The sequence below is a fragment of the Acomys minous genome (genome assembly GCF_964271855.1).
Source record: "Acomys minous genome assembly, chromosome: 4".
Classification (NCBI taxonomy): domain Eukaryota; kingdom Metazoa; phylum Chordata; class Mammalia; order Rodentia; family Muridae; genus Acomys; species Acomys minous.
This window is the reverse complement of record NC_140486.1, coordinates 116,030,209-116,052,681: the sequence shown is the minus strand read 5'-3', so window position 1 is coordinate 116,052,681 and position 22,473 is coordinate 116,030,209. Positions and strand designations below refer to the sequence as shown.

The window sequence follows — 22,473 nt, the reverse complement described above, 5'->3', positions numbered from 1 at the left end:
GAGGAGTCTGTGTGTACTGCTGCACTATCCTTCATAGTTGTCACCCATCACTTGTCACACAGGCTCTGGGAGACATGCACACCTCTTTTCCAAGGTTGTTTTCCTCGCCTCTCCTCTGAGTAAAATTGCCCTGAAATAATGCACCAGTTAGTACCCGTACACAGGGTCGATGGGCATGTTCTTGAGCATGAAGATGAGTGCTGCTTGCTGCCTGGCTAGGACATTGTGTTCTGATCTGTGACTCATTACAGATGTCTGATGGACCATCCTTTTCTGGGGGCAGACCTGCCCCAGAGAAAGAGAGAGAGACACTCTGTAGCTCCTTCTACACGATAACTGTCCTTGGCCAACAGAGACTAGGACCGTGCTGTGGCAGCCATCCAGACAAAGATGCTTCCTTGGCATATTCCTTTGCATCCTTGCTCTGGCACACCTGGCCAGGAGACCCTGGGACTAGGCCAGGCCTGTCCGCCCCTGGACAGTGCCTGCCTATGGATTTGCTGTGTTCTTCACATGTTCCTCCTTGGACATGCTGTGTGTTTCTTGTTTCTAGAGCTTCTAGGATGTGTGGATACTGTCATTTTCTACATTAGATATTCCTAGAGAAGATTTCCTGAGTGGTAGCCAGTCTTGGGTTCTTTGTGGCTCGGGCCTGACCATGCTTCCCTTTGCTTGCAAGTTCAGGCTTTTGTGTAGTGTTTGAGTGTCTGGGCAGAGGCCGTGTTTTCGTGCTTTGTTCCAGTTGATCTGACTGAGCAGCACATTCTAGAGAGAGCATGGTCCTATACAGTGAACCCTCCTGGTAGTTAACAGAAGCCAAGCATGCTACCTATGCTAAGACAGAACTTTAAAGAACCATGAATAGCTGGGCCAAGGGCCAGTCTGCCTGCTGCTACTTCATATCAGCCAGTCTCAGTCAGCTCAGCAGAGAAGGAAGTCCAGCGGGAGGGTGGTTCTGTGAGATTGGGCACTGTATGTGCTGCTGGTCCTGGTTTCTGTGTTGTGTCCTCTTCAATCCTAGAGGTTCAGTACCTGCTTGTAGATTGACTGAGAGCTAGGACTATGTACTCAGTTGGTCAGCATGGGGTTGGCAGCACACCAGAGAACATGGAGTATTAGAGAGGAAACAGGCTAGGCAGATTGCCTGGTTTCAAGAAGGGAGGACATGTCTTTATTCTTGGCTGCTCAATAAAAAAACTGAAACGTGTAAAAGAAAGGGGGCGATTTGATTCATACCATGATCCCTGCTTCCCCATCGTTAAGGCTCTAGAATCATCTGCCATGCCCAGTTCATATACCCTGCATTACTTTTCTGTCCTGAGCATTTCAGGCAAATCCCAGATGCCATCACACTCCCATGTGCACTTAACAGTTTTAGAACCTTCAGTGTGAAAGCCATCCAGACTAGAGGCACTGCACTTCGGCTATTGAGGGTTGATGCTCCACTGGGGCTGTGCAGCCTGATACTCTCTCAATATGGGGCTGTGGCAGTGAGCCCAACTCCTACTCAGCTCCAAGATCACAGTGGCCAGCTGTCACTGTGGTGTATTGAGGTTAAAGTGTTCCATAGGTGAGAGCTGCCGACAGACCAGGAGTGTCTGTGCTTGAGCAAACATTTCCAACAGACAAAATTCATTGCCACTGGTATTTCATTTTAATAGCTGTTCTTTTAAAAGTCCTCCTTAGTCACTTGTTCAAAACAGGATGAACAACAATAACAACAACAACAACAACAACAACAAACAACAAACAACAAAAGAAAACCCAACCCATCCTTAACTGGTTCCCCATCCCTTCTCTCTCCACTGTGGCTGGAGCTAGTTGTGCTTCTTAGGGAAAAACAGCAAGAACACCTCATAGGTTATCCTTGACATTTTAAATGTCTTCCTGATTACCCCAAAGGAAAAATAGTGCTTAGAGAAAGGGATTCTTTCTTCCATTTTCATTTTCTCTAATAAATACACATAAACTATGTTGGGCATGCCTGAGGAATTCACGACACTAACTCATTAAAGTTTAATTCCTATTAATGGGCAGATGCGAGCTTTATTATAGAACTTTGGTATTTCTCAATAACCTGTGTGGCAAGAAAAAGCAGAACTTAATGGATTGGGGCACTCAAGGCTATTAGTGAAATTCACACAGGGAGGAGCTGGGTTTATTGAAAGCTGAGCCTGGTGTTAGCTGGGTGTGCAATTCTGCCTTGCCTGGAAGGGGCTGTGGAGTAAAGGGACATGGGGGTTGGGAGTGCTCAGCAGAGGACAGGAGTAGGGTATAGGTCTGCTGGGGGGAATCTGGTAGCTGGTCATTTCTCTCTCTGAGCCATTCATGGCAAACATATATAAGTTAACCGAATGGCATATATTGGTGCCAGTAGGATCCCATCATTGGTCACACGGGTCAGGACCAAGGGACAGTGACCTTATGATGGACCAGATGGATGGTGTGCTGACCACTGCATCCAAACAAATCCAATAAAGCCACACTAAGTACACAGAGAGAGTAGAACTGTCTGTGATTGCACACTGGGCTGCATGAGGAAGCAGTAAGCAGGCCACAGACTGGCCTCATGGCCAGGACTCCTAGGAGAAGTGGGCAAACAGCCCACTCTTCAGGCAAACAGCCATTTGTGTTCCTTTGTTCAAAAAACAACTCATTTTTAGTAATTCTTATTTTTTTTATCCTATGCTGTAAGTGCTAGCCTATGTATTTCAAATTTCATTTATTTTTATTACATTTTTATATATTTACTTTGAGTACATGCACATGCACATGTGTGTGTATGTGTGTGTGTGTTGTGCATGCATGACAACATGCGTGTGCAGGTCAGAGGACACTGTGGACATCAGCTCTCCTTCCAGTATGTGGGTCCCAGAGATTAAACTCAGGCTGTCAGGCTTAGGAGCAGGCACCTTTACCTACCGAGCAAGCCATCTTTTGAACCTAGCCTATTTTTTTTTTTTAAAGTTTTTCCCATTACCTAGTTTAATAAGACACACATACAAACACAAATAGCCTTAACTCAGGAATGTCTTGCTTTCTCATTAAGCAGATTTTAGTGAAATATCAGCCGTTCTGTGTCCTGCAGCCTCACACCCCACCGTGTGTTGCAGTTTCTCTCAGAGCCACTTGGTTCCAGATGTAAGGCGACACTGGGTGCCTCCTTCTGTACCTTGTGCAGTAAGCCAGGCCATGGCTGGGTGGCAGTGCCCTTTCACTTTTTGCAAAGAACTGGGTGGCAGGAACAGATAACATAGCAAGAGTGGATGTGAGAGGAGTGAGATTATTTCCTGCGTGTGTAGCAAGAGTTCTCTAGAGATTCAGCCAGGGCAACAATGACAGAGAAGAAATGCCTTCACCCAGATCTGAGAGGGGTCTCTAGTTACCCTCCTGCTTTGAAGATGAACAGGAGTGTGAGTTGGAGCCCAAGATGGTGTGTCCATGGCAGAGCCCAGCCTGGAACCATGTAGGTGCCTTTCCAGGTTCTTCTTAACTACCTGAGCCCCTGAAGCCATGTAGGCAACATCTGACCGGACCCTGCACTTGAACCTGTGTGCCTAACTTCTTAGGCCCAGCACCTGGCACCCTCTGCCTGTAGGGTGCTCCTTGTCAACTCATGTCATCTGAGATGTAGGTGGGGAAGAAAGTGCATGTAACTTCTCATGTGTGACCTGCCCTTGGTGACATTTCCTAGAGGTGACAGAATGGATAGAGAAACAAAGATTTATTTTAACAGTGGTGAAATGTGCTTCAGTCATGTGAGTGGTCAGCACTCACACGAGTAGTCGGCGCTTTATGTCTAATAGCTTGATTTTCTGTTGCTGTAACAGAATCCTCCAGACTTGTGTAATTTATATAAAAGGTGATGGGAAAGCCCAGAGGCATGTCCCTGGCACCTGGCCATTCTCTGGTAAAGGTATGGTGCTCCATATAGCACGGTGGAGGCGTGTACGCATGTATGACAGGAGAGCCGGGCTGACTTTACAGCAGCCAAGTGCACTGATTAGTCTAGCTCTGGGAGAAGGAAGCCAGTTTTTCAGAGCAGTACTAACCTCTCCCAGTGACCCTGTCATTTTCCAGCACCTTCTACCACACAGCTCTGTTACCTTGGAAATAAGGTTTCAACCTGTGTTTTGGGTGGACATACCATATTTGTACCATAAAAGTGCCCTTTATGTGATATTGCAGGAATAGCTGGTCATTCACTGTCCTCCTCTCAAGTCTACTCCTGAGAATGAGGTAGGGGCATGACCTGACCAGTCCTGCTTAGGGCCATCTGATCCAAGAAAGGCCTGAGAGGGAACATCCATGCATTATCATAAACACCTCAGCTTCTCCTGTATCAAACAGTCTCCTACCAAGTAGCTGTAATATATTAGTTTAGTCTTTTGCTTTTACAATCATGGCAGTGAGTTGAGAAGAGTCTGGTAAGGCTTGATGACTTCAGAGTGGAGAGGGGTTCAGACCTCACTAACTTCTTACTGTCTCTTGGCCTTTGGTTGTATTTGTCATTCTCAAAGCTTATCCAACTTGATCAGGTCTTTTTCCTGAGGAAAACAACATTGGCTGCATTTGAGAAAAAGAATTTCACCATATTTCCAGATGGAAGGAAGAGTTTCTCTGCATCTGGATTGACACAGAAAAGTTGAATACATTAAGCAAACATACCTGATTAAAAATCTGTCTTGGCAAACCAGAAACACCAGGCAGCTTCCCCAGTGTGGTAAAAGTTACCAGTCAGAAACCTACAAGGTACCATGCTACTTGCCAAAACAACATTGGCAGGAAGACTAGACACAAGGCAGGAGTTCTTGGCCACTGTTCTGTGCTGTTAGCCTCAGCCTAGGACTGAAAGAGAAAGCAGCACATGCCGGGGAAGGGAGCAGCAGCACCGCCACATTCCATGTGGAGAGCTTAAGAGAAGCTGTGCAGGTAAGTAGAAGGGTGAAGAGTTCAGCAAGATCCAAGGATGCCCGTTGCCTATCTGCCTCAGCAAACCGAAGCAGAAATCCGGAGTGCTTAAACAACTTAAAGATTTTGTGTCTTAATAATATTTTAAATATTGTAATGAAAATACCAAACACCCATGAAGAAGCCCAAGTAGTTGGGGAGTTTTGATACAGAATATTTTAAAGCAGCTCTGGGAGAGTTACCAAGGTTACAGGTGCTTTCCTGTGACTGTCATAGTGCAAGGGCCACCATTGCTCTGTCCAATTCTGGAGAAGAATGCTGCTCCCTGTTTTGCCAAATATGTACAGAGCTACAGTGAGCAGGAAGATGTGATAGTGGGCACAGTCCCAGCAAGTTGGCTGAGCATCAAGATGCCGGCTGCAATAACACAGCATTCTGCTGACTAGTGAGGAAAGGCCAGCCCTCTTGGCTGTTGTCATGAGAAAACAAAACAACCAAGAAACAGAGCATTGTACCTCATGCCCTGTGCAGCACAGCCTGCACAGGATGCAGTGTTGCCTCACTGTGAACAGCTGAATGCAGAAGGTTCTTGGAGGAACCCATCCCTGAGCTGAGCTCTGGGAGTGACCCAGGGAGCTCCAGCCCCCTGGAGGGGATGTGTGTTTACAGGTGGTTGGTCCTCTTTTCAGAGTCTCTCCTTTCCTGGGAGGTAGACATGCCGTATCACAGTAGTGCAGAAATCAGTGATTGGATTCCAGCTATCTTGAGGTTAGTCCTCTGAGATGTGAAGATGCAGGGCTTTTTAGAGTGCAGCAGTCTCCTCTGGCAAAGAATAGGATTTGGCCTATGACCCTGGCGCTGGGCCTTTGGAAGTCTTTGGGATTTCCTGGGCAGTAGGATATCTTTGGTTCTTCTTCATTCTTATCCAGTATAGACTAGAGAGCTGACTTGGAGTCTGGTCATGGAAAGACTGTGAGATTCCCGAGGTGGAGCTGCCAGCCCTACCCACTGGTCTAGTGTGTAAAGGTGGGGGTGGCAGGCCTAGAGATTGGCTCATAAAATCTCTTGACTGGTGATTTCGAGCTTATTGCCAGATGAGTGAGCCAGGAAGAAGATGAACGATCACTGTTGTACTTTTAGTTCTGTTGCTGTGATAAAGAGGCCTAAGAGCAACTCTTGGGGAGAAAGGATTTATTTCACTTACGCTGACATCACTGAGGAGAAGTCAAGGTGGGAACTTAGCAACTAACCATACCATCCACAGTCCAAGTCAGAGAGAAATGAATGCTCCTGTGCTTGCTGCTTCTGCTAGGCAGTTAGCTTCCTTCACTCTGACATAGTCAGGGCCCAGCCAGGAATGGCACTGCCTACACTTAGGGTGGGTCTTCTTATGCCAGTTAACAGCCAAAACAGTCCCTAATGGACATTCCCACAGGCCAACCTGATCTAGGTCATTCCTCACTAAGACTCTATCCATGTGATTATAGATTGTCAAGCTGACAGTTAAAACTAATCTCACAACCGGTCCACCTCTCTGGGGATGGGACTTCTGTACCTGGGGACTTTGAGCATCATGGACCTCTTCATATGAGTGCTCATTTGCATCCTTAATAAAAAGCCTGCAGTGCAAAGACAGTTGCCCCCTTATCCATGAGGTTGTGTTTCAAGATGCTCAGTGAAAGCTGAAACCACAGAGGGTGCTGACTCCTCTGTGTGCTGTTTTTCCTGTGCACATGACCAGTAAAAACGTTTAATTCACAAATCAGGCGCATCAAGATAGTAACAGCCAATAATATATACAGTAGAGCAAACACAACAAAGTTCTCATGTAAGTTCTGTGTGATCTTTCAAAACTGTCCTCCATGCCACTCACTCTCCTGTGATGATGGCAAGATGTGCCTGGATTGTTCACATGACTGTCTTGTGCTTTGTGGCCATTGTTAAGTAAAACAAGAGTTTCTTGAATGCAAATTTTGCAGTACCATGGCACTTGGTCTGGTAACAGACAGCTGCTGAGGAGCTGGGTAGCAAGTAGGTAGCACATCCCCGCGTGGATATGCTGGAAAAAGCTTGCCTCCCATCTTGGGCAAGATGGACAGGAGAACTCAAGTTTTCATCTGGTATTCAGAATGACATGCAATTTAAGATGTAAGGTTTTTGTTGTTTTTGTTTGTTTTCTAGAACAAGCTATTTAATATTTTAGACCTGAAGTTGCCCCATTCTCTACAGTAGTGTCTATGTGAACAGAAGGCAGATAGTGTCAGAAGTGAATCAGAAGATGCCACCTAGAGGGTGGCAGAGTTGGTAGGTGTCAGGACACAGTGTATGTTGTTCTGGGAAAGGCTGGAAACAAGTCTGACTTACACGTGGAATCCATATTATCTCATTGTATTGTTGCCTGGGGGTGAGACAGCTAGTTTGTATGCACAATGAACAGCATCCCAAAGACTAAGTGACACACACCAGTAAAAAGCCAAGAGATCCTGCATGTCACACCATACAATGAAAATGCACATAGAGACTGTCTTTGTAACTTACACTGTGCACCGGCCACTTGGAAATGTGGTCTCTTGGAGGAGTGTAGTAGGTACTGCTGTGGGCCATCCAGAGTCACTGGGCCCTCAGAGCTCAGGGCAGACACCAGTTCAAGCCCACACTGCAGACCTCCAGCTCTCCATCCCTGCAGGTATACTGTGCAAGGGTTGGAGTGCTCTGAACTAACTGGTCAGTTACTACACCTGGGCTTTCCGCAGTTGGAAGTGTAACGTGGACGTAGAGGAGACTGGTAGAGGGTTTCTGTGAGGGAGGGATCCTCAGAGCTAGGCAGGCTGTAGGGTTTTCTTTTGGGTCATCTTACTGCTTTCTACAATGAACACTTTCTTTTCTTCCAGGAAGGAAAGGCTTAGGAAGTGTTTTCTGCCCCTAGAGGTTTTCTTTTTAAGGAGTCATAAAGTTCGAGGAGACTGCTGTTGGCTTTACAGCCTGTGGTCAGGCTATCTCAGCTGCCATGGCCCTGAGAAAGTCTGTAAGGGGCAGGGTGGTTGCCAATAAGGTGTGGCGGTGACCTCTCACTCTTCCTGCTGATCCCTGGGGCATGGTGTGGTGTCCCAGATAGGGATCTCAGAGTGCTTCTTCTGACCATTTCAAAATGTAAAGGTGCTAGAAGTAAGATGAGGGTTGTTATTGGAGGGAAAGGAGCCAGCTGACACCCTTGTTTGTTTCTGAGTGGCACAGAGGAGCAGACCCACCCTGTCTCCATTGTGATTCAGATGGCCTCCTGCATGTTGCTGTCTCTGTTCTTTGGAAGGGCATGTTTTGGATCTGAGGCTTCTGAGTTTGAATTCCTTGGAGATTGGCTCCCCTGCTTGGCTTGATCTGTTATGTTTGTGTTCTGCTTTGAAATCCTGTCTGTGGGAGCTGCGTGGCTGCCTTGTGAAGTTACTGTGCTCTTTTTAAATGACTCATGGATGACTGCTGGTCCAGGTCTGCAATGGTCTGCATGTCACGGCAGAACATTTAAAACCACTTGTCATAAACTGATTTTAAAGAAAAGTCTGGTTCTGTGGGGCTTTGTGGGTCTTCTTCCCTTCATGTTTGGGGAACACAGAGGTGGGAGGGGCCTCTATATCCATCTGGTGCCAGGCTTTTGGTAGTGGGTGGGTTCCAGGATCATTCTTGCATTAAGTCAATAGCTGGATTGGTTCCTGAATATGATCTAAAAATAGGTTTCAAAGAAATGATTGTGTAATCTGTAAGGCCACTGGTGCTGGCAAGGCATTCCCCAGGGCTGCTTGGAGTACCCCAGCACCCTGCTTCCTTCTGGCTGCCACTCGCGCCCCAGCTGCTTTGTTTGGGTCAAAGTCCAGACCCTTTTTTATTATCTTGGAAGAGGGGGAACTCCTTATCTTAATGCTTGTGGTCTCTGCAGAAAAGCCCACTTCTGATAAGCACTGTCTGGGCTAAATGTTGTAAGAGCCATGCCAGCTCAACCAGATGCCCCCAGGCAGGAATCCCAGGTCACTATATCTCAACTGGAGGCTGCTTGAATTATTCTACAAAGAGCTTTTCACTTTCTCTGGCAAGTAAAAACAATCTGTGCTGGAATTGAAAGTGTCCTCTAAAAGAAGGAGGGGACATATGTGTTCCAGTACTACTGGCTGCAGAAAACTTTCTGCTCAACTCGCTGTTTCTGAAGCTGGTGTCTCCTCTGTTCCTCAGATGGACTTTCTGGCCGAGACCAGCCGGTGGAGCTGCTAAATCCTGCCCGTGTGAACCACATGCCCAGCTCAGGTAAGTCAGCACCTGAGTGCTTAAAGCCCTACTTTACTGAGGGAGTGTGATGGGAGGCACAGGCTGCCTTGGGTGTTGGAAGTAAGTGTGATAACAGCTGAATGCCATGGGCGTGGTGCTACTCAGATGGCATTTCAGGTATTTTTTGGTGCCTGGGCTCCACCTCTCCTTTCCCAGCTGCCACACCATTGTCTTTACCCTAGAACATTGAACACAGGTAAAAGAGCCATAAATATTTTGAGAACACACCAACTTTAAAGTTTGAGTGTTTTGAGAAGTTTTACTTTACCTTTGTCTCAAGCATAGTTTGCTGAAGTCATTTTGTCTAACACTGCCATAGTTTGGGCGTTTTGAGATAGTTTCCTAGTACTTGCCAGCATGGGATGAGATAAGCGTTTCTTACATGCCTTGTGTATGGGCTATGAAAAAAATGGTAAATAAACAGTCTCTAAGAAAACCAGAAGTAGGCTTTGTGCTCATTTTTCTGCAATGAAAAGCTTACCCTGCTCCTTGGAAGCCGCTGCTTAGTGTGAGGATGGCATGGCTTGCCGCTCTCTCCTGACCTGCTCCAGAGTCGCTGTGTGAATAACATTGTTGGGTCCCTGGGGTTTGTTTTCTCGTTTCGCAGACACTGATGATAATGTTTCCCTTTAGCGTTCTCACTAAGCTCCAGGGTATGTGTCGGCTTTTTAGTAGTTCTTTGATGCACGGCGTCTCTTAATGTCACACTGACTAGTACTGAAGATGGCGTGGGATGTATCTGTGATGTGCCAGCTCAAGAACCAAGTGTTTCCTGCACCCGTTACCCTTGGTTTCTCTCTCTGTTCCAGGGTGCTGTATCATCAAGGGTTACCACATGAAATTCACTCTTCTTTTTTACCTCTGTAGCCAACTCTTCGTTTCCTAGCATGTATGACACATCTTTGCAGTATTGAAGGCCAGAGTGTTTGTAGCATGACTTTAAGCCTGTCCAGAAGAAGCACTGTGAGCAGACAGAGCGAGGTGTGTATCTACAGGATGCATGGAACATTTCATAGAGCCTACATGTTGGCATGTGTCTGAGAAGCCATTAGCACAGAGGGCCTGATTTCTACTCTGTCTTGGTCACTTCAACCGAGTAGCAGATGCCTCGGAGAAATAACAAGATTGGTCTACCAAAGACCTTGAAAATTGATGTTAAATATCTTTAATGTTGCATTTTTACAATATGGAGCAGAAACATTTTAAAGTGTGTTTTGTGTCACTATCAGCTTATGCTGTATCCCTGACAGCTGAGTTAATCTTACCGATTTTCTGACATGCCATGAGAGTGTGTCCCATCTGAGCAGCCGTGCTTTGACTTGAGTAGAAGTGCCCAGGCAGTCCTTCTCCTTCTAGACATCCCTTGTCCTGTTTCATGAGCACAAGGAACTCGTGGTGACGATAAAGAAACCTTGCTGTTGTGTAACAACTATAGAGGGCTGGACACCACCCTTACAACTCCTTTGCCACGCCTGCTCCCGGGTGCAGTGCTGAGGAGTGCTCAGACGCGAGCTTTCCTTGGAAGTGTAAGCCTTGGTCTCTCAAAGAATTCCCCAAAGGCAGTCCAGCCAGCCCCTCCCCCAGCTCAGAGTAGTCCTGCTCTACTCTTTGCGTCTGCAGTCTCTAGGGGCACTGTGTGTTCAGATCCCATTTCTTTTTCTCTTTTACTCTACTTTGGGCTCAGTGTTGAAGGAAGCAGACAAGGACTGTCCTGGGCCCACTCAGGACGCTATCTTGTGTCCCTGTTGCGGTCTAGCTTCTTCCTCTGGTTAGGCTGCCCTCACCTTTTCCATTCCAGCCTAGCAGCTTTGTGAAAATGTCCCTATTGGTAATTGTTGCAAAGGAAGCAAGCACTGAAGGAAGACCAATGGACAGGTTAGGATGAGAAAGTCATGAGAGGGTTCTGGGTAGATGGAATCAGTAAGGGTGAGGGGGTCGGGAGTAGCCCGGCAGAGGGATCTGGAGTGGTGGGTTACCCAGTATGAAGTAGAGCACTTGGCAGTTTCTCTCACACCTGCCAACCATCATCACAGCCTTGTGCTCACCTAACAGGGTAAGCGACTGGCTAAGATATGGGTAGAGCTGCTTTCCAAGTGACTGACTTCTTTGTCCAGTCTGATGTGTTGTTGACGATGGGACTGGGTAAAGAGTTATGCTTGGGGCCCTTTCTGGCTATGCAACTGCCTGCTGTCCCTGTTTCCCATCTCCTCCTGTTCTCTGGGGCGCATGGAGCTGTCCAGTTTTATTCCCAGGTGTTGTCTACCTGGGCTCTGCCTTCAGTGATGACAGTCTTATTGTAACCCACTCTGGGTTGGATGTTGGGTATTAGCATCCTGGCGCAAAAGACGAAGTGTCTCCCAGGTAGCCTGCAACCTCTACTCAGCCCTGCTTCTGCTCTGTGCATCTTACTCTGTACAAAGGAATCTCTGGCTTTTGCCAGTGGCATGAGTAAGGGAGACAGGTAAACTGTGCTTTCTGAGCAGATGACTATTGCGACTTTTGCTTTACCCCAGGTCCTGGTGCCACCATTGCTGTGCCTCAGAGCACTTTGTAGTTGAACCCATACTGTGTTTCCTATAGCTACTGCTGCCTTTTGAAGAGACACTCTTCCAGGACATGTCCATGTTTTATCTAACTTCTTGTACACGATGTGCTTGTCACTCTGTTACTTCCCAGTACATTTGGTTTGTTTGGGTCTGTGTCTCTTTAAACAACCCAACTACCACTGTTTGTGTTCACCGCCATCTTTTACCAAAGACGCACCTTTTTGACTATCTGAGCTTCCGTCTCATACCCTCAGCCTAGATCCTGCCCTTCCCTGCTCTGCCATCTGGTTTCCAAATTGGGTTCCTTTACTACCCCAGTGCCCAGGGAGGAAGAAAACAGCCTTCCCTTTTCAGTGGATGTAGGGTTGTTTATACTTCTCACAATGGTCCACCCCTTCAGTTCTGTGTTGCTGCTACTGCACCTGTAGCAGCAGATCAGAAAAACTCCTCCTCCACCACAGGATGTAGCAGGCGGCAGAAAAGGTGGATGCCTCTTGATTTTAGTCCTGAACACTCAGGGTGGTTGTCCAAAGCAAACAGTTCTCACTGTGTGTGGTATGCTCCCAAATGATCCCAGTTCCATGGATCCCAATGTCCTGAAGCTGGCAACTGCTCTGTGTATATGTGTGCGTGCGCGTGGTGGGACTATACTTGTGGGTGGATCTTGTTTGTATGGATGCACAGTGTATGCCAGGAGTATGTGTCTGGAGACCAAAAGTCAACCTTTTGTATTCTTTTGCACCATTCACCTCAACTGATGCAGAATCTAGTGTCTGGGATTAGACAAGGCTGGCTAGCCCCATAGTCCCCTTCTCTCCTCAGCTCTAGAATCCTGTGTACCCACCACCATGCCCATCTTTTTACATGGATTCTGGAGACTGATCTCACATACTCATGCCTGCACAGTAAGCATTTTACACACTGCTAAGCATCTCTCCATAATGCTCACCACCACCACTTCTTAATTCTAAAACGAAAAAAATTTTTAATGTTTATTTATTTTATGTATTCAGGTGTTCCCTGCATGCCAGAAGAGGGCACCAGATCTCATTATAGATGGTTATGCGCCACCATGTGGTTGCTGGGAATTGAACTCAGGACCTCTGAAAGAATAGACATTATTCTTAACCTCTCAGCCATCTCTCTAGCCCCCTTATTTTATTTTTTTAATTTTTTAATGTGTAGTGGGCTCAGGAGTATCCTCTGGGTCTGTATCATAAAAAAGAGGTAGAATTAGGCTGCACTTTCCATGGATGTTTTGAGAATTCCAGGCAGCTAGGGCAGGAAGGGAAGGGTTGCTTCAATTGTCATTTATGTCAGAACTAGTATCCAGAGACCCAGATTTATGCACTGTGGCATCATTGCACTCAGAGCACTTTCAATCTGTGTTCATCATCACTTTTTATTATAGACTTTAAGGCTTCAGTATCTCAGGTGAGTCAGCCAGGATATACAAGAGGATTTTTGTCAGCCCTTGTCTTACCGTAGGTAGCTGGGATAAGACATTAGTTTTCAGGAGCTACATGTTAGTCCTGCATAATGTTTCCAACTCCCAACACTTGGTTACTTTTAAGGGAGAATTACTTTTGGGCTGTGCCCTATACACTTGGTTGAACTCAACTTGGGTCCCTGTGTTCCAACGGGGTTCCCATGCTACCATGTGGAATCAGAACCCCAGTATATGGGCCAAGGGGCCGCCTCTTGACAGTGGGCTAAGGATTTGGGTGGAGCAGAGAGCAAAATCAGGTGGCTCTGTCAGGTTGGGGAAGAGCTTGAAGTAGGGGATGCTAGCTCCATCTCATTAAGGCCTCCTGAGCACTGAGCATCATGGACCATCTTACTCCCTTTTTTGGGCCTCTCTGGCCACCCCTATCCCTCCATGTTTCCAGTTAGGCTGGGCCTGTTGACTGGGTGGAGAGCTAATGGGGAAAGAGCCCATTCTTTTCCTGTAGATTCCCTGTCTCTGTGTCTGTGTATATCCTCTCAGTCTTGCGCCACCTCCCCTGTGTTTATTTGGATGTTCTTAGTCTTCTTGGGTTGATCATTCAGGTCAGTTACTTTGGCCTTTTTTGATAAAAGAATTTAGGTCATACCCATGTGGGTAGGGATGAGATGGCTTCTGATAAGTTCTGATTTGTGGTGTTTTAATTTGTAAAACATACCTTGTAAACATTCATGTTTCACAAGAGAGTTTTTTTGAAATGTCTTTTATGGTTCTTTAAAAAAAATGATACTGTTTGTAAAATCTCTATGAATTTTCCAGGAACCCTTTATTGAGATACTTAGCTTATTGTAGATGTTGGAAGTTACAGAGCCTCTAGGTTTGGAGACAGCTTGTCTTTAAGGTCTGCTTTTTGAGACCTGAGTGTGTCACTTGTGTAGAACTGTAGAGAGGTCAGATGTACTAAGTGCCATGGGGAGTGGCAGGACAGTGAGGATATGAACCCTAAGGCACTGTCCAGGAAGCTGTAGACTAGCTCTCCTTCACTTGCTCATCCCTACAAGCTGGACTTTGTTGCAGCCAGGCTCTGTCCTTAGCTTTTGGGATATGTGCATGGGTGACTCAAACAGAGATCTCTGTTTCTGTGGCACTGGGATGTGCCTAGAGGAAGGAAAGTGAAGGCAGAAAGTGGTTGTGAGGCAGGAGAGGGTGCAAGGGCAGAGGTCAGGTTCTTATTCTGGTGGTTAGTTTTCTTGAGAAGCTGACATAATTTCAGACACATTGGGTGCAGAACTGGTCAGGGATTGAGGGGTACACCTGAGGGTTATTGGCAGCTGGGAGGTGCCAGGCTTTGATAGATACCCTAGTACCAGCTAGCAGGCAGGAAAGGCAGGGCACAAAGGGTGCTGGCTATGTGATGGCACCATTACTAGTCACTTGCCAGTGTTCTAGGCAGTTCTGGGCATTGATACAACTTGGCTGGTACTGTGAAAGGGGTGGTAGCCCATCTGGGACAGCGACACTGGAGACAAAGACCCACCAGAGACCACTGGCAAACTGGATGGGATAAGGGCACAGCTGATAGGTACAGTGGGAGTAAAGAAAATTGCTGGGACTAGAGATCTGGCAGTCAGTGGGGTTCCCAGGTTATGCCTCCACTAGTGATGTGAGGGAGACAGCAGAGTTGAAGGTGGACTGGGATTGGCCTGAAGCACTTGGATGGTGGTTGTATTAATTGATTGTGGTGGCTAATGTTGATGGAACATTCCTTGTGGGGTCATGGACCTTCCTGTCAGAGTAATCTCTTCATTCATTATGGAGAAGCATTGTGAGCCTGAGTGTGAATGTGAAAGGTTTCCTGGACGGTAGAAGGATGTGAGAGCATTCAGATGGTACAGAAGTGAGCCTTGGATGCAAATATGTTTTCACTCAAGGCCACCAAAGAGCTTTTGTTCCCAGTGTAGTCTGCAGGAGCTGTCTGCTAGAGGTAGAACATTGTGTTACCATTCGCTGGGGGCTGTGCCACAGGCCTGGGTTGAGCCCAAAGAGAGTGAGTGTCCACATTCAAGGCACCAGGTGCCTTAGGTTTCAGGAGAACTTGATTAGGGCTCAGCTCTGGCAGCTCAGATTAAATGATGACACTGATAACAACTGTTCTCTTGTCACAACAAGGTCGTCCTTCATCTAAGTGTCAAGTGTTCTGCAGTGTCAGTCTTGCAGGAAGTACCTCAGTAGGTACAGGTTAGGAAATGATCTGGCAGGCCAAGTAACTTCCCCAAGGTCATTCATTTGTAAGGTGACTGACTCAAAATGAGCTCATAGTAGATTTTTCTAGATGCCAATATCTGAGCCACCACTACCACTACCTGCCTGATGCACGCCAGATTTCCAGTTGCTATTTGGACTGTTTCTATCTCCAGGGACCCAGGAAGCCCTTGAAGGATGCTACTACATTCCTCTTTGGCCATCTGAAGTCAGGTGAAGTCAAACTGATTTCCAGAAGGCCCAGCTTAAATGCTCTTGCTGCCTTGATTGGGGAGGGAGCTGAAGGAGGCCCACTGCCTTAGCGATGCAGTTTTCAATTCGCCCCTACTCCCTCCTTCCATCCAGTGCAAGAAGCATCTATTTTTAAATATTTCTGCTGTTTGTGTTGGGTAATAGTGGTTCCTACTGTGGCCCAGCTGTTAGGTGAAATGTATAACCAAGTGTTTGGAGGTTGCTAAGAAGGAAATTCTGAAATTCTGTCTTCTTATGTAATATTGACCTTATGTAACTGGGATGGCAGAGGCAATGCAGATTTGGTACTCTTCCCAGACCACTGAGGCTATTTTTGATTTTCCAATAGTACATTTTTATCCACTGAGTCTAGCATAATCAGGTTGCTTTCAAAGGTGGTTTGAGATGTGTGCTGCTGTGAGCAGGTCCAGCAGTGTTGTGGGGAGGAACTGTTGCCAGCGCCCTGTAAGTTGGCTGCTACCAACTCCGTAGCCTGTGATTTTCCACCTGTGAGAGCATGGCTATGGCCAACAGATGAGTCAGTGTTCAATAATAAAATGCTAGTTTGGATGTTTCTCTGTAATTGTACAGGCTTAGAATTCCTTCCCAATAACACTTTGATTATGATGTCATTACAGCAGAGTCTCCAGCGCGTGGTTCTGTCCCTTCATTATTTCTGGAGGCCCTGCTAGTTACTAGTAGGAGCACTCACACATGAAAGTGTGGGGCACATGTACTGTATTTTGCCAGGTAAGGCCTGGCAATATATAGTTTACAGGAAGTGTGTTTGTGTTCTTCTCCAGTGCTGTCACCCACTGACCAGGCTTTATCTACAGTTCTTGCTCATATGTGCTAGCAGGTCTTCTACTTTCTTGGATTAGGAACATTAAAAGAGTTTTCTAGAGAACTTTGAGGGGACCAGGGGAAATCTAACCTTGACTTTACTGTTTAGCAGAGCAGCCCAGATGGCTAGTCATGTCCAGGTGGACCCTTGCAGAGAGGGCTTCATGCATGCCAGCACTGCCTAGTCTGCGCGAGGCTCTAGTTTCCAGCCCTACTAGTTGTTCCTTTCCAAATAAAATCACAGTGTCAGGAGCTCAAGAGCGGTGCAATGAGCCAATCAGATGTGCCTTTCTTGTAGCACAGTGGTTTCCCTCATGCCTAGCACTATGTGGCACTGGGAGCTCCTCAAACAGCAAGTCAGAGTTGTTGTGCGTAGCCTCTGGGAGAGAACTGTGTTCTATCTGAGTCAAATCTGGGACACCTTTGCTAGTAAAGCTTTTGTGTTGTTGACAAAAAATCATTGGAAGTGATTATTATTATTTTTTATTTGTTTGGTTTGGTTTTGGTTTATTTTGAGACAAGAGTTTCTCTGTGTAGCCATGGCTATCCTAGACTTTGTAGACCAGCCTGGCCTTGAACTCACAGCGATCTGCCTGCCTCTGCCTCCCTGAATGCTGAGGTTAAAGGCATGTGCCACCATGTCTTTGTAAAGACAGTTTTTTTTTTCTTAGATAATCTGCAACAGGATGAAATTTGGTTTTGTTGTTTGGTAAACATCTTGAAAAAGAAAATGCGCTACACTGTGTATCCCTAAAAAACTCTGGCTGCCGAGAGGACACTTAAGAATACTGACAGATGTGGAAGTGACTGTTTTTCTAATCAAAGAGCTTCTTTGTCCTGGTGTCAACATGCAAGGAAATGTCATTGGAGATGGAAGGGAGTACACAGAATGACTTGACAGGCCTTCCCTGGCAACCTCTGATCAGCCAAGGGAACCCCTCAAGGCTCCTCCCTTGTGCCTCCGCCTCCTCCTCCTCTTCCTCCTCTTTTTCCTCCTCTTCATTGCTAGCTTTCGTGGAACAAGCAGATACCTTTAGTTTTGTTGGAGCTGTCACAGTTCCTAGGACTTTCTTAAGAATTCTTTTTATGATGCCTCGGACCCCTTTGCTTGGTTTCTTTCCTTCTTAACGTTAACCTCCTGAGGTCTATTCTTGTTTCAATAGGAGTGGAGGTAGTTGTTGTAGTAATAGTAGTTGTAGTAGTAGTTGTTGTTACTATTATTAAGGCATATAAGCCTGGGAGTTGTTTTTTATGTTCAACATTAGACAGTTTCTAAGACTTCTGTTTTGTTTTATTTTTTGAGACAGGGTTTCTCTGTGTAGCCTTGGCTGTCCTGGACTCACTTTGTAGACCAGGGTGGCCTTGAACTCACAGCAGTCTACCTGCCTCTGCCTCCTGAGTGCTGGGATTAAAGGCGTGCGCCACCACTGCCCGGCAAACAGTTTCTAAGACTTTTGATGTGTGTAATACTTACGGTTTTGTAGCTGTTCCCATATGTTCAGAATGTAAATGTTATAAACCTCTTTCCATAGTTGCATTGTTGCTTCTGCTTGTCTCATTACTTGTGGTTCTTCTGCAGCACATGCAGGCCAGTGGGCTGCACTCTGTGGTGGCCTGTGTCTGTGAGGATTTGTTGTTGTAGTGACAGAATATCTAAGGCTGGGTACCTTACAAAGGAGAGAAGTTTGCTTTAGCTTACAGTCCCCAAGGCTGGGGAGGCCAAGGGCATGGCACCAGCCTCTGGCCGGGCCTTCTACTGCTCCCTCCAGAGGAATGCAGAAGGGTAAAAGCAATATGGAGAGGTAGGGCACCTTCCTCAAGTTGGCTAGTCCAATCTCCACAGGGCCGCTCTGAGCCTCTAGGAGGGCGTTGGCCCTCTGTAAAGTGTGCTGCGCACCCTGCCGCCCTTGCTCACACTGGGAACTAAAGCCAGCATGAGTTTGGAGAGGACAAACCCAACCTGTGTGTATTTGGAAGTTGACCGGGTTCTTTGTGAAATGCACTTTGTCAGTGCTTCATGGAAACTTGAGGAAGGCATACATACTTTGTCATAGAACTGGAAGTGTGCATGTGAACACCACAGAGCTCTGCTGAATCCATGCACGTCCTTTGTGTTCCTGCTTGTCCCAAGCCAAGGGCAATTCTCTTCTGCCAATGTTGGTTCTATTTGTTCTTTACCTTTTGTCCTTTGTGTCCTGTGGTCTCCTCTAAGCTACACTGCAGCAGTTACGTCTGTGTAAAGCTTGCACATAACACTTATGGACGGGCCTGTGGCTTGTTGGTGTTCACCAGGCTGTAGTCCTGGAGATGACTATTCTGGACTTGGGTGGGAGACACCAGCCCTCTACCCCTTTCTTCCTGTTCTGTCCTCTACCTCTCTGGCAACCTCTTATGCCTGGCTTCTGAGGGTCCAGAGAGAGGGACACAGAACCTTTAGCCATATCTTCAGCCTGTAAACACTTAGGGTTGGTGGAGGAATAGCGTACGGTACACCTGGAAACGGTATTTAGCCTGGAGACCAGAAGCTCCAAAGGCTCCAGGAAGCACCTTTGCTTGGAGTTCTATTTTCGTTGAGTCCTTTCCCAAGTATGATCCTAAGAGGCCAGAATCGTAGACTCTGACAAGTGGGACAGATCACAATGACCAGGTCCCTCACAGGGTGGAGACCATGGGTGGGGCCGTGTCTCTCTGCCCAGGGCAGACCCTTTCCAGTCCTCTAGGCTCAGTCCTAGTCCAAAGCTGTTGCTTCTGATGTGCCAGGCCTCAGTGCCCTGATTCAGCACCCTTGCGACACCGAGCTCTAGGGGCAGAAGGGTACTTCCCATTTGGAGGGGAACAGTGTTAACGAGTGCAGAGCTGGTGGTGGTTAGCCTGCTGCACCCTTGCAGCTAGCTAGCCCTCTGGCTGGCCAGCTGCTCACTAGCTTTCAGAATCCTTTGGCTGCACCTCCTTACATGATACGTCTTACTGTTGTCCTCAGAATACAGTTTAGACAGGTGGGGTTGGTGTCACCAGCAAGTTCTTTACCCATGCAGTTCTTTATGTGTGGAGAGCAAAGGCCGTCCTCCTTTGTTCAGGAGGTGAGAAGACCAAGGCCCTTTGAACTTGTCGCCTCAGTTTAAGTCATAGGTTGCTGGGACTCCTAGTATCTCATACCTTCAAAAGATGCCTGTTTTCAGTCACTTGTAGCCTTTCCTTTTAGGAACACGTGAGTAGAGCTGCAGATTGCCATCTGTGGATCAAGCAGCCAGACTGCTTCCGTACATGCCCCTACAGGCCCTTAGAGCTCACTCCAACACCTCTGAACAGTTTGCACACCAAAGGGCCACCCAAGAGTGGCTGATGACTAGGATGCCAGGCTGAGGAGGGCCAGCAACTCCAAACAGCATTCCAGCCCCAATGCCATTTGTCAGTGAAAACGTCGCCACTGCCTTTGTTTATTTCTGATTTATTGCCCCTCAGTTAGTCCAAAAAGTCCCTGAAGCACCTTAAGCTATGGAGTCCAGGGATTGTATCCTAGGACTTACACCTGTGACGCATAAGCAGACGGGGAAGAGCAAATCCCTGCTCAGGGTGTTCTGTTTTAGTTTTAAAAATTAACGATGATTTAAGATTCGTTGTGGTGCTGAGGAACAACCTTAGGCCTTCAGCACTGCTGAGGGAGACTGTAGCACTAAGCTACTGCAGCCCCTGCTGGGAATTCAGCCCTGTCTTTGCAGCATTAGCCACTGAGTAACTGGCAGTTGCTTCAGAGAACTCCTCAGCAAATGAGCTGGTGAGGGACTCAGCCTGGCAGTTCAGCACAGAAGGGACGTTCTGGTGCAGATTTGTTGGCGTCTCTCTTACCTTAGTGCTCTGCCCTCCATTCCTATATGTTTGCTTACTAAGCCTGGCCTGGCAAGGGCACTATAGGTGGTTGGGCCATTGTCTGAGGGTCACATTTGCTATGCTAAAACACCATCACCAAAAGCAAGTTAGGGAAGAAAGGGTTTATTTTACTCACAAATAACAGTTAATTATCAAAAGCAATGAGAGTAGCGGGGCAGGAACCTGGAGGCAGCAGCTGACGCAGAGAACATGGAGGGGTGCTGCTTACTGGCTTGCTCCCATGGCTTGCTCAGCCTGCTTTCTTATAGAACCCAGGACCACCAGCCCAGGGATGGCACCACCCACTATCGGCTGGGCCCTTCCCCATCAAACACCAATTAAGAAAACACTCTGCAGATTTGTCTACAGCCCAATCTTATGAGATGTTTTCTCAGTTGGGGTTCTCTCCTTTCAAATGACAACTTGTCTGTAGTCAAGTTGGCATAAAATTAGCCAGCACAGCCATCTTGGACCACACTGGGAGGTGGGGCTCTCCTCTAAGAAGCATGGGAGGGGGCCTCCTGAAGACGCAGAGGGCTGTCTCTAGCATTCTAAGTCTAGTTGTATTGCTTGGTGATCTTTACTGTGAGAGCCAGAGTTCTGTGTGGATGAAAATAGGATAAAGAGCAAAATATGTTCTTTTATTTTTTGCGAAGTTTTTGCTCAAATTAATTTCAAATAGATTGATTTAAAATGAAATGTGTATACATGTACCAAAAATCAGTAAACTGCACATCTAACCCAGGTGGATTTATTGTAAGCATGTTATACAATAAGGCCATAAAAGAATCAATTGGTGGCAGCCGGGCGTGGATGGCGCACGCCTTTAATCCCAGCACTCGGGAGGCAGAGGCAGGCGGATCGCTGTGAGTTCAAGGCCAGCCTGGTCTACAAAGTGAGTCCAGGACAGCCAAGGCTAACACAGAGAGACCCTGTCTCGAAAAACCCAAAAAAAAAAAAAAAAAAAAAAAGACTCAATTGGTGTAATCCACCTGATACAAAGTACAGAGAAAGCTAAGTGTAAGGGTAGTTTCTGTGAGAAAATGTGTTTAATTAAAGATGGGAGATTTCATTGGATAGTGCTAGATGATGCTAGCCTGCAAGACTAGTCCCATGGCTCCCACCCCTTAAAGCAGTCCCCCACCTCCATTGTCATTCCCTTGTATAAGCCCTTGAGGCCACTTCTCAGCCAGAGTATTGGATCCTAGAACAAAACTAAGTTCTGTAGGCGAGAGCAAGTGCTTTCCAGAAGGCTCTACGGCCCGTAACACAGCTCAGCGCTTCTGCAGCAATTGTAGTGTAGATCAGCAGTGTAGATGTAGACTGGGATGGCATGGGCAGATGCACCAATGTAATGGTGGTTAGACCTGTGGTCCTCCTTCATCTCTGATGGTCTTCCCGCTGAGCCTCCTGTTATACTGGCTTACACAATTTGCTTCTATGCTGAGGGCAGTCCTTTGTTAAGGACGTAGTGTGCTGGCTAGTTTTTGTCAACTTGGCAGAGTTGAGTTATTTGGAAAAAGGGACTGAGTTGAGAAAATGCCTTCATAATATTGTCCTGTAAGCAGACCTATAGTGTGTTTTCTTAATTAGTGATTGATGTGGGAGCACTCAGTTCATTGTGGTGGTGCCATCCGTGAGCAGGAGGTGGTCTTAGGTTGTATAAGAAAGCCAGCTGAGCAAGCCAGAAGGAACAAGCCAATAAACAGCACCTCCATGGCCTCTGCTTTAGTTCCTGCCGTGCCTTCTGGGTGATGGGCTATATAAGCTGTATGATGAAGAAAGAAACCTTTGCTTTCTCGAGTTGGTTGGTCATGGTCTTTTTACAGCAAAAGAAATCCTAACTAAGGTGGGTGGCTTGGCATGTGTTGGGAGCTTTGAGGGGCTGGCCTGCTCAGCAGGGCTGATGTACTGGCTTAATCTTTCATGGTAAGGAGCTTCTTTGCATCTTGAGTCCATTCCAGAAATATGAGGATGTTTTCCAGTTTCTCCTTCAGTTTTAGTTTTGGCTCATGTAGGATTCGTTGTGGTCTATAGTGTGAGCAGAGGCAGTGGTGT

General features: G+C 46.8%; 1 protein-coding gene across 6 annotated transcripts in view; it reads left to right on the top strand.

Moving 5' to 3' along the window:
* HDAC4 (histone deacetylase 4) overlaps positions 1–22,473 on the top strand; it is a 244,611-nt gene that overhangs the window by 110,235 nt on the left and 111,903 nt on the right. For 5 of the 6 annotated variants that reach the window (XM_084779888.1, XM_084779885.1, XM_084779884.1 and 2 more), the window contains one exon: positions 9,130–9,201. In XM_084779888.1, coding sequence (XP_084636014.1) covers positions 9,189–9,201 — 13 coding nt within the window. In that variant the 5' untranslated portion in view covers positions 9,130–9,188. Of the gene's footprint in view, positions 1–9,129; positions 9,202–16,363; positions 16,456–22,473 lie in introns of those variants that run through there. The other variant, XM_084779886.1, reaches the window with a different exon arrangement.